We start from the raw sequence: 14,386 nt of genomic DNA, 5'->3' as shown, positions 1-14,386 counted from the left end.
TTTAATAACTATGATGAGACTTGCATACTATGGCAAAAATGTGAAGAAAAAATATATTTTTGTGAAATACAATGTTAGTATTCCTTTGAAGTAGATTTGAAATACCTCTTATAGAGCAGATTTCATTAATGGATACTAATAAGAAAAACAATGGTGATTTAATGAAAAAAAAATGTAGGTTCATGATCATATATAACATCAATGCAATGTAGCATATAAAATTTATAGATCTCACGACTGGAAACTATATTTGAAGAAATATTAAATGTCTGAGCCCTTGGTTTTATTTTAAACTACTCTCTCTGTACTTACGACAGTTTGGTGCAATGAGGAAATTCTGGGTGATGATTTCCCCCTGTCCATGCAACTCAGACCCTTCTCTTTGATTTGTAGCTTTAGAAGGTTGCCTAAACCATTGAAAAGTCAGTTACTACTCAGGATCCCAGAGCCAGGATAAGTCAGAGGAGGACTTAAATTGATATGTGCCTGTCTCCACCACCAGCTCTTTATCCAAGACAGAACCACTTATACTCCTCCCTCTGATGTCACTTGTGTGTCTTTCCTAGGGAAAGTCCATTCATCTCCCAGAGGCCTCAAGGAATTCTTTAAGCTTTATAAGATAAAGATAAAGTCAAAGATCTGAATCTGTAGAGGGGAGTTTTCCACTAGGAGTTCTCTACACTGATTGAACCATAGATTTATACCAAAAGTCACATAAACCAGGGCTGAATTAGTGAAAATTTTTTTTAGTTGGCAGAGTTGATGGGATTTTACAGTATTGGCTATTCCTGAATATACTCACTTCCTCCTGGATTTTAAAAATAATTCTTCCAACATAACCTTCTTCTGGGAACCAGCTGTTCAAAATCTGCACAATCTCTTCTTCTGGACCAATTATTCTTTGGAATGGTTGTTTCCTGAAGTCATTTTTTTCTTTAGATATAAAATGTTTTTCTTCCATTAAAAAACAGTCTGGGGTGACTGGCATGGAGTTTTGTGAAGCAGTCAGAATCTAACATGTTAAAAAAAAAGACTGGTGAAGTAGTCTAAATAGTTGATAAAAATCTTTAATATTAAATTAATTCTATTCTTGTGGTGCACAAATATGCCTGACATTTACTGCCAACTTAAATCTACTCTGGAGTAGTGAATTTCCTATGACCAAAAAGGCTTATTTACTTCCACTTTGGCCAGCAACACAATTTATCCATAATCCCAGGACAGCAAAACTCTTTTCCCACTGCTGGAATGACAACCCCTGTTGAGTTTAATAACTTTTAGGTTATTCAACCCATGCACTTAGCCCTCTGTCATTTTACAGCCCTAGAACTCTGCAGAAATGCTTTGCTTTTATGACAGTGGTCAATAACCTAGTCTAGCCTTAACCAAGACAATTTCTTTTTCTCATGTTGGAAGCACCCAGTCATTTTTAAGTGTTAGTTTTGCAGGGCTAAATTCTCAGCATAAGTAGGTCCCTGGGAATTCTACAGCACAAAGCACTCTTGACGACATTCCAGGGAATTATTCTCCTTTTTGGTTATCTTTGCCTCCTCTCCCAGCCCTTACTGTTTACAACCAAATCTTAAAGACTATAATAATAAGACTGGACTGAAGTAAGTCAGGCTAGATTATAAAGTAATCTCTAGTTACTTTCCATTGATAAAAATTAGAATTAAATAAAGGAGACCCAGTTTGGCCTGTAGAAAGTCAATGACCTTTATATTAGGCCCATGGCCAGCATAAGAATCAAGGTTATATCTACTAACTCAAGAGCAGAAAAGGGCAATGAGGATGGGAGAAAATGATTCAAGTGAAAAATTGTTTGAGTTTAATAAGGGGTTGGGAATTCCTGCCTAGGGAGAGAAGAAGCGTACTTTATGGGAGAAAACAACACTGAACTCAAGAAGTTTAATTTGTGACAAGACGGTGGGAAGAGAGGCAGCAATCCAACTGAACTCTTCTAACATTTTCCTCCAAACAACTTTAAAATAATGCTTTAAATAGAATTCTGGAGTGGCAAGGCCAACAGAAGGTCAGAATGGGATATTTTCTATTCCCAGAATGTGGGAGTCCTCAGGAGGGCTGTGACACTGAACTGGGGGCCATCCTGGTGCTCACATGGCAGCAACACTAGCTGTCAAAGCAGCAGCAGCTTCAGGAGCTCTCAGCCCAGAGACAGGAGGGGTGAGACCACTGGTCAGAAGGAGACTAGGGACCCTCTGCTAGCACTAGCATCTGGTGCTTTCTGTCAGCCCTAGTGCTCCCACAGAATTCTGGGTCCTAGTTCTGGGCAGAGAGGAGTGCTTCTAGTTGCTCAAAAGGGAGCAGAGTCTCTGGTCACAATTCCAAGGTAAGAAGGAACACTAGTGTTTGCAGCTGCAAAGGAGCAGGGCTTCTTCCTGAGTCAAGAACAGCATAGACCAGGAGCATAGTGACCACACCTCTTCCTGCATCATACCACCTTGGAAGGACCAAAAATTTGGAGACTCCCAGAACTAGTTCTGAAAATAACAGCATGAAAAAACCCGAAGCTTGGGAAGGTGTTCCCCCTTTCCAAGGTGAGCAGAGTCCAACTTTAACATAAAATTCAATGTCAAGAAATAGGCTAGAAAAAGCAAGAGACATAAAGAGAAATTCTTTTTAAAATAACTGTAGACAATACAAAATACTTAGGAGTCTACTTGCCCAGACAAACACAGGTATTATATAAATACAAATACAAAACACTTTCTACACAAATAAAGTCAGATCTAAACAAATAGAAAAATATTAATTTCTCATGGATAGGCTGAGTCAATATAATAAAAATAATAATTCTACCTAAATTAACTTATTCAGTGCCATACTAATCAAACTATCAAAAACTTTTACAAAGAAAAATAACAAAAATTTATCTGGAAGAAAAAAGTCAAGAATGTCAAGAGAATTAATGAAAACAAATATAAAGAAAGATGGCCCAGCCATACTAGATCTCATACTGCATTACAAAGTGGTAATCATCAGAACTATATGGTACTGGCTAAGAAAAACTGGTAGATCAGTGGAATAGATTAGGTACATAAGACACAGTTGAAAATGATCACAATAATCTAGAATTTGATAAACCCCCAAACCCCAGTTTTGGGGGCAAGAGTTTACTACTTGACAAAGATTGCTGAGAAAACTGGAAGACAGTTTGGCAGAAAGTAGGTATAAACCAATATCTTATACAATAAGCCAAGATAAGATCCAAATGGGTACATGATTTAAACATAAAGAGTGATACTATAAGCAAATTAAAGAAGCATGGATAGTCAGATCCATGAAGAAGGAAAGAATTTATGATCAAATAAGTGACAGAAGCATTATTAGAAGTAAAATGGATCATTCTGATTATATTAAATTAAAAAGGTTTTACACAAACAAAAGCAATGCAACCAAGAATACAAGGAGAGCAGAAAGCTGGGAAAAATTTTTATAGCAATTATCTCTGATGAAGGCCTCATTTCTCAAATATATGAGCACTGAGTTAAATTTATAAGAATATGAATCATTCCCCAATTAATAAATGGTCAAAGGATATGAAGAGACAATTTTCAGATGAAGAAATCTATGGTCATAAGAAAAAAATGCTCTAAATTACTAATGATTAAAGAAATGCAAATTAAAACAACTCGGAGGCATCACCATATGCCTATCAGATTGGCTAATATGACAAAAAAGGAAAATGATAATAAATGTTGGAGGCAATGTAGGAAAATTAGGACACTAATATACAGTTGATGGAATTTTTAACTGATCCAACCATTCTGGAGAACAATTTGGAACAATGCCTCTATAAGCTATAATGCGTTACTTTTACTAGGTCTATACCCTAAAGAGATTTTAAAAAGGAAAAAAGGACCTATCTGGACAGAAATATTTACAACAACTTTTTTTTTTTTGTGGTGGCAAGAATTGGAAATTGAGGGGATGCCCATTAACTGAATAATAATGGCTGAACAAGTTATGGTAGATGATTGTAATAGAATACTATAAGAAACGACGAATAGGCGATTTCAAAAAATCATGGAAAGACTTAGATAAACTGGTGCAAAATGAAATGAGCAGAACCAGGAAAACATTGTATGTAGTAACAGCAAAAGGTTGGGAGGAGGGCCTGTTGGATTTTACATTCTATTGGCCACTTTCATAATTTAATGAAGCTCTGAAGGAAAGCTTTGGTAGGGACTTGTTATATGTATGTATGTATGTGTGTGTGTGTATGTATGTATATATATATATATATATATATTATAGAAAGATAAAATGATTAGATTCTCACAACAAAATACTTTGTGAACTTACTTGGTGAAGAAGCTGCTTTGCTTTAATATCTTTATTTATAATGAAAATGGCAAAAGGCTCAGGACCTGGAATCCCATGTATTGTGACCTTGTATGTCATCAGACCTTTTCTTTCTTCTGTGCTGAACATCTGTCAGATAGAATATTTATATTGTTTGTGTAATAATTCAGAGTCTTTTCTAGCTAAACAATAGAAACTATTTCTAAGCTATGTTTGTAATTACTCATAATTAGAACACACGGTGCATTCTTCTCAATAGCATGTTCTTTTTAATATATAAAACATGTATTTTATTATACATTTAAAATTCAAATGGCATATTACCTTCTGTCCTGTCAGCAGTATTCTATTTTTAAAATATAAAAAAATCCCAATGTCACCATTGTCTTACATACAACCCCAATTCTAAAGGAAAATTTTGCATGATTTTTTAATTTTTGAAAACTGCTGAAATTACACCAATGAAATAATCCATTACAAAAATTGCCCATGTCACATTACAAAATCACCCAAACATACTACAAAAGTAGTCATTTTTGTACATGAACTTGGTTTATGCATGCACATATTCTAATGTTAGTTCTTCATGTACAGAGTAAATTATCTTAGACATTGAATTGTGGTGTTTTAAATACAATGAAATTCTGATTTCCTCCCAGCTGCTTCTTCTTTTTTTTTTTTTTTCCTGAGGCTGGGGTTAAGTGACTTGCCCAGGATCACACAGCTAGGAAGTGTTAAGTGTCTGAGTTCAGATTTGAACTTGGGTCCTCCTGAATTCAGGGCTGGTGCTCTATCCACTGCTCCACCTAGCTGTTCCCCCCCAGCTATTTCTTAATAATTGAGTCTTTAACTCCATGGAAATGAGGATTAAGTGTCATAAACGTAAGGTGAGTCACCATTTCTCCAACTGGAATGAAATCCATTTTTTTTAATCTATTAAAATTGGAACACTTGGCAGTGAGCATCTTAAACATTGATCTCCTTGCAACCATAGCCTCATTTCCTATTTCAGAATGTGTTTCCTTCCCTCAAGTCCCTTTTGTTCCTCATTCCCCTTAGTTATTCATTTATTCAACAAACATTTATTGAGGGTCTACCGAATAGGGCTTATAGTGTTAGCTCCTTAGAATTTTGTATTCTCCTCATATTGCTTCTTCCCTTTCTAATATTATCTTCTTTTTTTCCCCCCTCTATTTCATATGTAGGCTTTTATGTCCCTGACCTAATATGATGGTGAGCTCCTGAGAGCAGGGCTTATTTAATTTATTCTTAGTATTCATTTATTTATGGACTCCCATGGTACTAAAACTTCCATTAACAGAATCAGCATCCAGGTAAGTTTCCCCAAAATCTCACTCACTTGCTGGAGGAGCTTCTGGTGGTTATTCCTGATGCTACTGTTGTAAGGTAAGAGACACATCCTTCTCCCTTGCCTACTCTCAGTAACAGGCTGCATCTGAGACAAGAATTACTTAGGAATAGATCTCTTTAAGTATATCAATTTTCCTTTCCATCCTGTTTCCAACCTTTGCTCCTAACACTCAGTCTTGTAGATATTAGGATTTTAGGAATAATCCTATTGTAGAGAAATTATGTTTTGCCTCAAGAATCAGAGGCTTTTTAACTTTGGTTTTTCATGATACTCTTCTCTATTTATTTCCCTCCTACCTGTCTGGTTCAGCCTTCTCAGTCTCATTTATTTGCTCATCGTCCAGTATCACAACCCCTAAATGTGGCTATATACCAAACCCCTGAGCAGGGTCCTCCTCATTTCTTTCTCCAATCTGCATTACAGAGTTAATCATTTCCCAGGGGTTTATTATGATTTTTATGCAGATGCTTCCCAGATCTATATATTTAGCCTAAATTTTTTTCCTTTTAAATACTTTTTGAGTACCTTTGGATATTTAGACATGGCTGTCCACAGGCATCTCAGACTCATTCTGATCTTTTATCTTTCACATTATACTTCTGCTGTCAAAGATATTATCAAGTACCTTTTTGGTCACTCACCCAAGATTATAGCAGAGTGATCCACTACTTCTCATTCATGGTGCCTATATAATTAGCTGCTAAATTCTGTCTGCTTCCGTATCATCTCTCACACCTATCCCCTTCTTTTTACACTGTGGCAACTACCCTTGTTCAGAACATCATCAGCCCATTTTTTGACCTGGCTATCCCCAGAAAAGAACTGTCACATTTCAAAGATATAGGTAGCCTGCCTCTCCTGCTGCTCCTGTGGCTAAGAGAAATGGGGTCTTTGGACAGCCCAGAGAGCTTGAGGAAATCCTCTGCCTTGTCTAATGTCCCTTACTAGGCCCCCTCCCCCTCTGTCAGGGGTTGAGAGGAGAGAAAGTATTATTTGAGTTTAGTTTTGGATGAAATTAAGAATTTTAGGAGACTGAGGGAGGACCATCGGTACCTGAAGGCACAGAGGCCAGAAGTGGAGGTCATTCCTGAGGAGCTGCAGCAGTGGGGTTCCAGGGTCCTAGGCTTTCCAGGGTGATTTCAGTCATTCTTGCTAATCCCAAGCATGGGACTGTGGTGAGGGAGAGTCCAGTTCTGTTTATCTTTTCCTCTCCCCCAGAATTTACTTAGTAAGTGGCATTTGTTGAGTGTTTGAAAGTTTGCCACATTATTTACAACATAATTTCATTTGATCCTCACAATCCCACCTTGAGGTAGAAGCTAAATGTATTATTATTCCAGTTTTACAGATGAAGAGATTGATTCTCAGAGACATTAAGTGATATCCTCATGTCCACACAGCAGTGTCAGACAAAGTGAAATCAAAGCCTTCGCCAAACTCAGAACCCTCTCCATTATACACTCCTGCCTCATTGCAAATGACCACAAAGAGGAGCCTTTAATAAATGTTTGGTGAATAAACCTAAATTAATGAATGAATCCATTACTTAGAAAGGAAAAAAAAGACGGAGAGGAGATACATTTGCTTGATGGGGGAACAAGGTGCATAATAAATATCAGAATGCGAAACTACCTAAACCTGCCAATGAAGAGTAAGAAACAGTAATTAAGTTTTACTTAATAAAATAAGATACCTTTCTTAATTTATTACTATTTTTGTTAAAGTTGGTTACCAGATTCCTCTTACTGACTTGACTGCCTGAACTTTGGCACAAGAAGCTGGAACATTGAACACATTTTCTTGAATGGAAAGCAACACTGCTTCGTGAAAGGGGGGAGCTGGCCTGGACTGATCAGCTCAGTCAGACACAGGGGCAGCGCTGCCGGCCGTTGGGTCTGGCCCATCGCTTCTTTTCCTGGCAACTCTGGAGCTCAGAATGTGATTAAGCAGGTTCTCAGCGTGTGTTTTGGATCCTTTGTAGAAAATACTGAGATCCCATGATGTCTACAGCTAGGAGGAGTACCTGAGGTGTAGTCTGGCCCTCTCCTTTTACAGATAAAGACGCAAAGGCTCCGCGAACTTAAGTCACTTGCCCATGTGTGGCGCTAGTGGTATCCCAGCTGGGACCTGCACCTCCAGGCAGAAAGCCTACATCTTCCTGAGTTCAACTCTGACCTCAGGTATTTCCTAGCTGTGTGACTGGGGCAAGTCACTCAACTCTGTTTGCCTCAGTTTCCTCATCTATTGAATGGGGATAATAACAGTACCTCCCTTACCGGATGCCTGTGAGGATCAGTGAGATAACAATTATAAAGAATTTAGCATGTTATTAGGAACATAGTAAGTGGCTATTATTATTATTAATTATTCTTGCCTAGCTCAGTGATGATTCTAGTACTACACTTTGTCTGTCTCGCTCTGGATAATGGACAGGGAGGTGAGAGTCAAGGAAAGATTTGTGCGCTCTGTGTGTATGGGTATATGGTGAATAACTATGTGAGAGACAGAGAGAAGGGGGGTGGGGTTCGGGTGTGGAAATACTGCCCAAGCATTAAAATATGACATTAACATTTGAGTTTAGTTACCAAAGATGCTGCCACAGTACTGCCACTGGAATGTTCTTCCATCCTCCTACTGTTTATGAACAAGCTAGAGATTTCTAAGACTTCATTATGGAGGTTTCTCAGCTGAAGATGCCGATATCCTAAAAGAACATACAACTGCGTGAACCAGACATTCACTCCTGTTCTGAGTTGGCTCTGCCAAAGCAGGTCCCCAAAGACACGAGGGAACGACTTGCTTCTTGAGGAGATAAAAATGGTTAAGCTGCTCAGCCACGCAGAAAGGACGTGCCTTTTTTGCTGATGTGAGTATGGCCATTCGGGTAATCAGGGTACTATCTAGTGCCGTGCATCAGCAATTAATTAGCCTTTGTTACCGAAACGAATATACTTTCAAAAATTCCTAATATTCTCAAAGAAAAAATTTAAGTGGGAAAATCAGAAAAATCTGACTACTTATAAGGCTGGCTGGCCATTTAATGTTTCCATTTTCTAAAATGAGCAACAATTCAAACTACTTCATCTTCTAATAGCTTTAAAAGCATTAAAAAAAACACCAAATATAGAATAATCCATTGGAATCCCATTTGCTGAACTCCTATGAAACTGTGTTTACAGAGTCTTGTAGTTTGTGCGTGCTCATATAAAACCTGGGATAGGAGCAATCTCACTTCTTCCCCTGCTTTGCTTTTTTGGGCTTCTCTTTCACGTCATCTACCTGAAGTCCTCCAATCCCCTCTCTATTACTGGCTGTGCTTTCAAAAGTAGCTCAATTACTGGCACTGGCCACCCCCAGCCCCATACTGTCATTCTCTCCCCTCAGCACAGCTTTAAAACTTACAGGGACTGGAAGGGGGGGCTATGATTTGAGGGGGAGAAGGGAAGTGGGGAATATGGAGGAGGGAGCACTCCATCCACTGCCCTCCGTATCCCCTCATAGTCACATTTGCAAAGTCTATTGCAGGGTCAGAAAGGCTACATACATTCTGTAAAAGATATTGCAAATATATCATAAAAATTTATTTTGAGATAGGATCAATCAATGTTTAAACAAACAAGATTTTCTTCTACCTCTTTTTAAAGCCTTCAGTGGAATGATTCTTTGGGCAGTTACAGCTGAACTGTTGTTTTCAACAACCGCAAAACGAAGAAATACAAGATCTTCAAAATGAACTCGGAAGAGAAACTGTTCGTTCCACATGGGGTTAAGAGTATTTCGATGAATGGGTTTAGTGCGGAAATGGCAGCTATCCAGAGGCATTCCCAGGACATCGATTTCAATACATGGACTTCCTGTGCTGTTACTAGGACACACATTCTGACCAGAGACAATCTAATGTAAAGAGAAGGATCACAGTCACTAATACTTAAAAAGAAACCAAAGGAAGCTCCTCATCCAAATCTGCATTGTATTAAAAAAAATTTGAAAGTTGACTGAAAAAATTTCAGTCTTTTAGGATCTTACCAAACTAGTCTGAAAAATTTCAGAATATATCTCACATATTTCATGTTTAAGGCTTCACAGATTTGAGTAAAAGAGGCCCTCAGAATTATCCAATTCCTTAATGGAAACAATAAAGGACAACAAAAAGCCATAAACAATCTATACGATAATCTTTTGTAATCAGGGAATTCTACTTGCTATCAGGGTTCTAAAATCCTCTTTGGAAGATAAACCTGACAAAAGTCTTATGATGATACATTTGTTTTCCTACTTAAAAATTTTAAAATTCTAACTTATATTAACAATAATACTTACAGTTAAAGAATAGAGAGCAGGTTCCATGTTTTCCATATCTCTTTCCAATGGAGAAAACTGCTGGTACATAGCACAATTCTTGTCCCATAAGACAGGGGGTTTCAAAACATAGCCACAGCCACCATTAGCTTCAAACATTGCTGCATTTAAGTGTAAGGGGAGATCTACAAAATTAAAAAAAAATAAGACCATTAATAAGATATCAAAATGTAAATAAAGAAAAATCATGACTCTTCTATTCAATGTTTAAATAGGCATATTCCATATTTGCCTTGTCATTTCCCATTCATGGCAGACATTCATTGGATTAACTTGAGGACCTGTGAAGACTCTTCCAACTACGTGATTCTGAGATTATATTCTAACATTAAAACCTCATAACAAAAAGCCAATATCACACCACAAGTTTTTGTGTCAGTTGAAGTTGCCAATTATATAATTTTTATGGAATTAATTGTTCCTTGTAAATCTCTTTTGCCAAACACTTTGGTTTTATGATGGTAGTCATGGTACAATTTTACTCTAATTTTACTTTCATGTCTGAAATAGTTTTGCATTCAGCATCTTTTTTATTTTTAATTTTTAAAAAATTTTATTTATAATTTTTTTGACATTATATATGCATGAGTAAATTTTTTTTATAACATTATCCCTTGTATTCATTTTTCCAAATTTTCCCCTCCCTCCCTCAACGCCCTCCCCTTGATGACAGGCAATCCCATACATTTTACATGTGTTACAATATAACCTAGATACAATATATGTGTGTAAATCCAATTTTCTTGTTGCACATTAAGTATTAGATTCTGAAGGTATAAGTAACCTGGGTAGGTAGACAGTAGCAGCATCTTTTTTTAAAAAATTAAAAATGATAAAGCAATATATATGCAGTTAGTACTCTGGGTCAGCATGAACTATCTTAGAATTGATTTACTCACAAAGGAATTGTCACATATGCTCAATCTTGTAAGCATCCTGAATTTTAGGAAAGAATATCAGTTTTTAAAATTTTTATGGTCACCTTAAAACTTTTAAGTTAACTTCTTCTAGTAGGCATGATAATTCAAATACTATGTATAAAGAACATTTAAGAAAAAGAAAAAAAATCAGACTGTAAATTATCATCCATAACTACATATACTTCCATTAAGAAGTCAAGTACTAGGTGGCTCAGTGGGTAGAGAAGTGGGTCTGGAGTCAGGAACACCTGAATTCTCATTGGCTGTGTGATGCTGGGCAAGTCATTTAAACTCTTACTTGTCTTAATCCACTGGAAAAGGAAAGGGCAAAACCAGTCTAGGGCTTTTGCCAAGAAAGCTCCAAGGACAGCATTGGTATATGGCGGTCCATGGGGGTCAAAAATAGTCAGACATGCATGAAAGACTGAACAACATTAGTATTATTGCTCTTCGCTGATTATTAATTGCAAAATTAAATGTATTGCACCACAGAAGAAATTTTGCTTATTTCATGGCTCCTTTTGAATCTTGTTTGTGTGTGTGTGTGTGTGTGTGTGTGTGTGTGTGTGTGTGTGTGTACTTAATGTAGATCTGTTGATATTATCTGTTGTTTTCAATTCTACAGCTGCAATTCGAACTAACTTTTTGACTCCAGATATTTAATCACATAGATAATCCAGTATGTGATGTTTTATATGTACCATAAAATATATCCAAGAAAAAGTGAGATAATACCTGAAGAACTCCATAGATTTGCTTAAGCTCTCAGTTGCAATGTATAGAGGGATGTCACAGTACTAAAATGTTTTAGTTTTTTTTTTTTTTTTTTTTTGGTTAAATTTTTAAAAAGAGTCACAATCACAACTCATTAAATTACACAATCTATTCAGTCATGAACTTTTGATATTGTGACTTCTCTTGGAACTTCATGTCCCAACTTAATTGGCAATATTGTTTGATGAATTATTTGGTTATTCTTTCATGATTACTGTCTTTCACAGATTTAAATGCTTATTTTGTGGTTTGGGGTTTATCTTTGCACAAGAGAACAATGTTCCCTCTGATTTTTTTCTATCTATGTTCAGAATGAATTTCTAACATATATTGAATTTATAACATATATATTCCTAGAAAGATAAGTTGCAGATGTACACTGGCAAAAGCAACAAACACTCTGTATATGCTGTATTTGTGTGTGTATTGTTTGTATTAGTGATGTACTCCCCCAAGATCTTAAACCAAAATTGGATGTAACTTTTATGTGAGAGTGATCATTAATGATGATTTTGGATTCCTCAACTACAAAATGGGATAAAAAGATATTCACCTCTCTGAGTAGGAAGAGACCAATGAGACAAGGATGCAAATAAAACCTTCTATAAAGTGCTAAAATTATCATATCAACTTTGTTGCAATAAGAAGTAACATTTATAAAGCACTTTAGATCCATTATTTCTTTGACCCACACAAAATCCTTATGAGACAGGTGCTATCATTATCAACTCTACTTTGTAGATGAGAAAACTGAAATTTTGTTTTCATTAATGGTCCTTTTCTCATAATGATGATATTCATTTCTGGGGAGCAGGGGTGGTAGGAATAATCATTTTATACCTCCCTACCCTTGTGAATACAGTATATTTGGGGATTTAATTATGATTGGAGGTGCACCTCCACATCTGATCTAAGGTTTTATACATATCATAATAACACTTAAAGTTTACAAACTGCTTTAAATCTTCAATTTAATTTGATCTTTGCAATGATCTTTAAAAAATAATACAGAAAAAGAGGCCCAGAAAAGTCAGGCAATTTGCAGGGTGTCACACAAGTAGGAAGTAGCAGAGTGAAAATTCACATTCAGCCCTTTGGATTCCCAATCCACAGCTCTTTCCACTCTACCCTTTCCCAGTTAGGCATCATTTTAAGAGTTTAATCTTCTGTTGTTCACATAAGGGTCAGCTTCCTTCCTTTATAAAAGGAAGGGGTGGGGCTCTATTTTCCTTTAAAGATCTTTCTACTTCTAATATTCCAGGACTCTCCAGGATGATGCTGAGCCCTAACAAGGATGCTAGGATAAAAATCTCCTGTTGGAAATAGGCTAATTGGAAAAGGGAGAGGTTCTGTAGCTGGGAACAGAGAAACTTTTCAATTTGTTCTTAATCAATTCAATAAGTACAAGGCACTGTTTGGAAGGTATTTATGTTATGCCCTGGGCCTATAAAGAGGAAAAATAAACAATTTCTGCCTTCTAAGGGCTTAAAATCTATTTTGAAATAAATGATCACACTCAAATGACTCTAGCGTTAACTGAGGGGGGAAACTAGCAGCTGCCTTGGGGAGTATACATGGATCATCATCACCCACTCCTGAGAAAAACTCAAAGCCTATGCCTGCCCTCTAGTAGTGTCACTGATGGGCTCTCCCTTGAAGAGAAGTATCAGGTTGTCTCCTTTTAATTTTTTTGGCACCCAAATTTGTAAGTTGGCAAGATGATGCAAGGAGATAATTTGGGGTATTCTCTGGTGAGGCACCTCTACATATTGCTGTGGATATTTTATTATGGGATCAGAAGCTGAGAGACAGAAGGGATCTGAAGACACCTCATCCAACTTCTTCAAGGTCATATGTGACTTTGGGAGTTGGGGTTGATGTCAGCCACATGAAATAGAAGAGAAATGGCTTTTGTTTTATTTGTAACCTGCTATTTGTTAATTTACTTTAAAAATATTTTGATAACTTTATTTCAATGTTATTAGTTTCCTTTGTAATATGTTTTTAAAAAGGCATTTAAAATTATTCTAAGAAGGGTCTGTAAATCACATCTTAGCTGATTTTTGTCACCAGTGAAAATCTGAGGGGCATTCTAGAATATTTCAACAATCCACAGGCCAGCTTCAGTCCACATCCAAAAAGGTCCTCATTCAGCAGTTATACATTGTCATAATTTCTGAACTAACTCTAGGATCCTGTGGGTCAATGAGGACTTTGTGTAACTAAATATTACTGTAAAGGTGACTAAACCATTTCCATGATTAGGAGGCAGATAAGTACTATGAAATGTCTACTATCACTCTAAAGGCCATTTCATGAAGAATCTGTTTTCTGACTTCTAAAAAAGTTATTTCAATGTCTTTATATTTTTAGACTAATTATTTGCTCAGACGTGGAATTCTCTAGTAGGAAACAAAAACTGAATGAATGAAGGAATCCTAGGGCAAGGTCTTGGCTCTGTTAGTGATTTCAATCATCTTCTGAATCATTTTATTTACATGGAAGGCTCCAGCTTCTGATGCTTTCACTGTGAAGTGGCCTGAGATTCAAAACGAGATTTTAAAGGAGGGGAGCTGAAGCACAAACTCATTGTACAGTTGGCTGGTAGCATAAGAAAGGCAGGGAAGGGATAATT

At 36.7% G+C, this 14,386-nt stretch overlaps 1 protein-coding gene across 7 annotated transcripts in view; it reads right to left on the bottom strand.

Moving 5' to 3' along the window:
- Nucleotides 1-14,386, bottom strand: part of PLCE1 (phospholipase C epsilon 1) — a 337,489-nt gene that overhangs the window by 19,266 nt on the left and 303,837 nt on the right. For 6 of the 7 annotated variants that reach the window (XM_074295914.1, XM_074295918.1, XM_074295913.1 and 3 more), the window contains 5 exons: nucleotides 10,019-10,182; nucleotides 9,331-9,592; nucleotides 8,284-8,402; nucleotides 4,327-4,455; nucleotides 803-1,012 (listed from right to left, as the gene is read on the bottom strand). In XM_074295914.1, the coding sequence (XP_074152015.1) occupies nucleotides 803-1,012; nucleotides 4,327-4,455; nucleotides 8,284-8,402; nucleotides 9,331-9,592; nucleotides 10,019-10,182 (884 nt within the window). The remainder of the gene's footprint in view (nucleotides 1-802; nucleotides 1,013-4,326; nucleotides 4,456-8,283; nucleotides 8,403-9,330; nucleotides 9,593-10,018; nucleotides 10,183-14,386) is intronic. The other variant, XM_074295919.1, reaches the window with a different exon arrangement.

The sequence above is a fragment of the Sminthopsis crassicaudata genome, chromosome 2, assembly GCF_048593235.1.
Source record: "Sminthopsis crassicaudata isolate SCR6 chromosome 2, ASM4859323v1, whole genome shotgun sequence".
In the NCBI taxonomy this organism is placed as follows: domain Eukaryota; kingdom Metazoa; phylum Chordata; class Mammalia; order Dasyuromorphia; family Dasyuridae; genus Sminthopsis; species Sminthopsis crassicaudata.
This window is presented reverse-complemented; position numbering and strand designations above follow the sequence as displayed.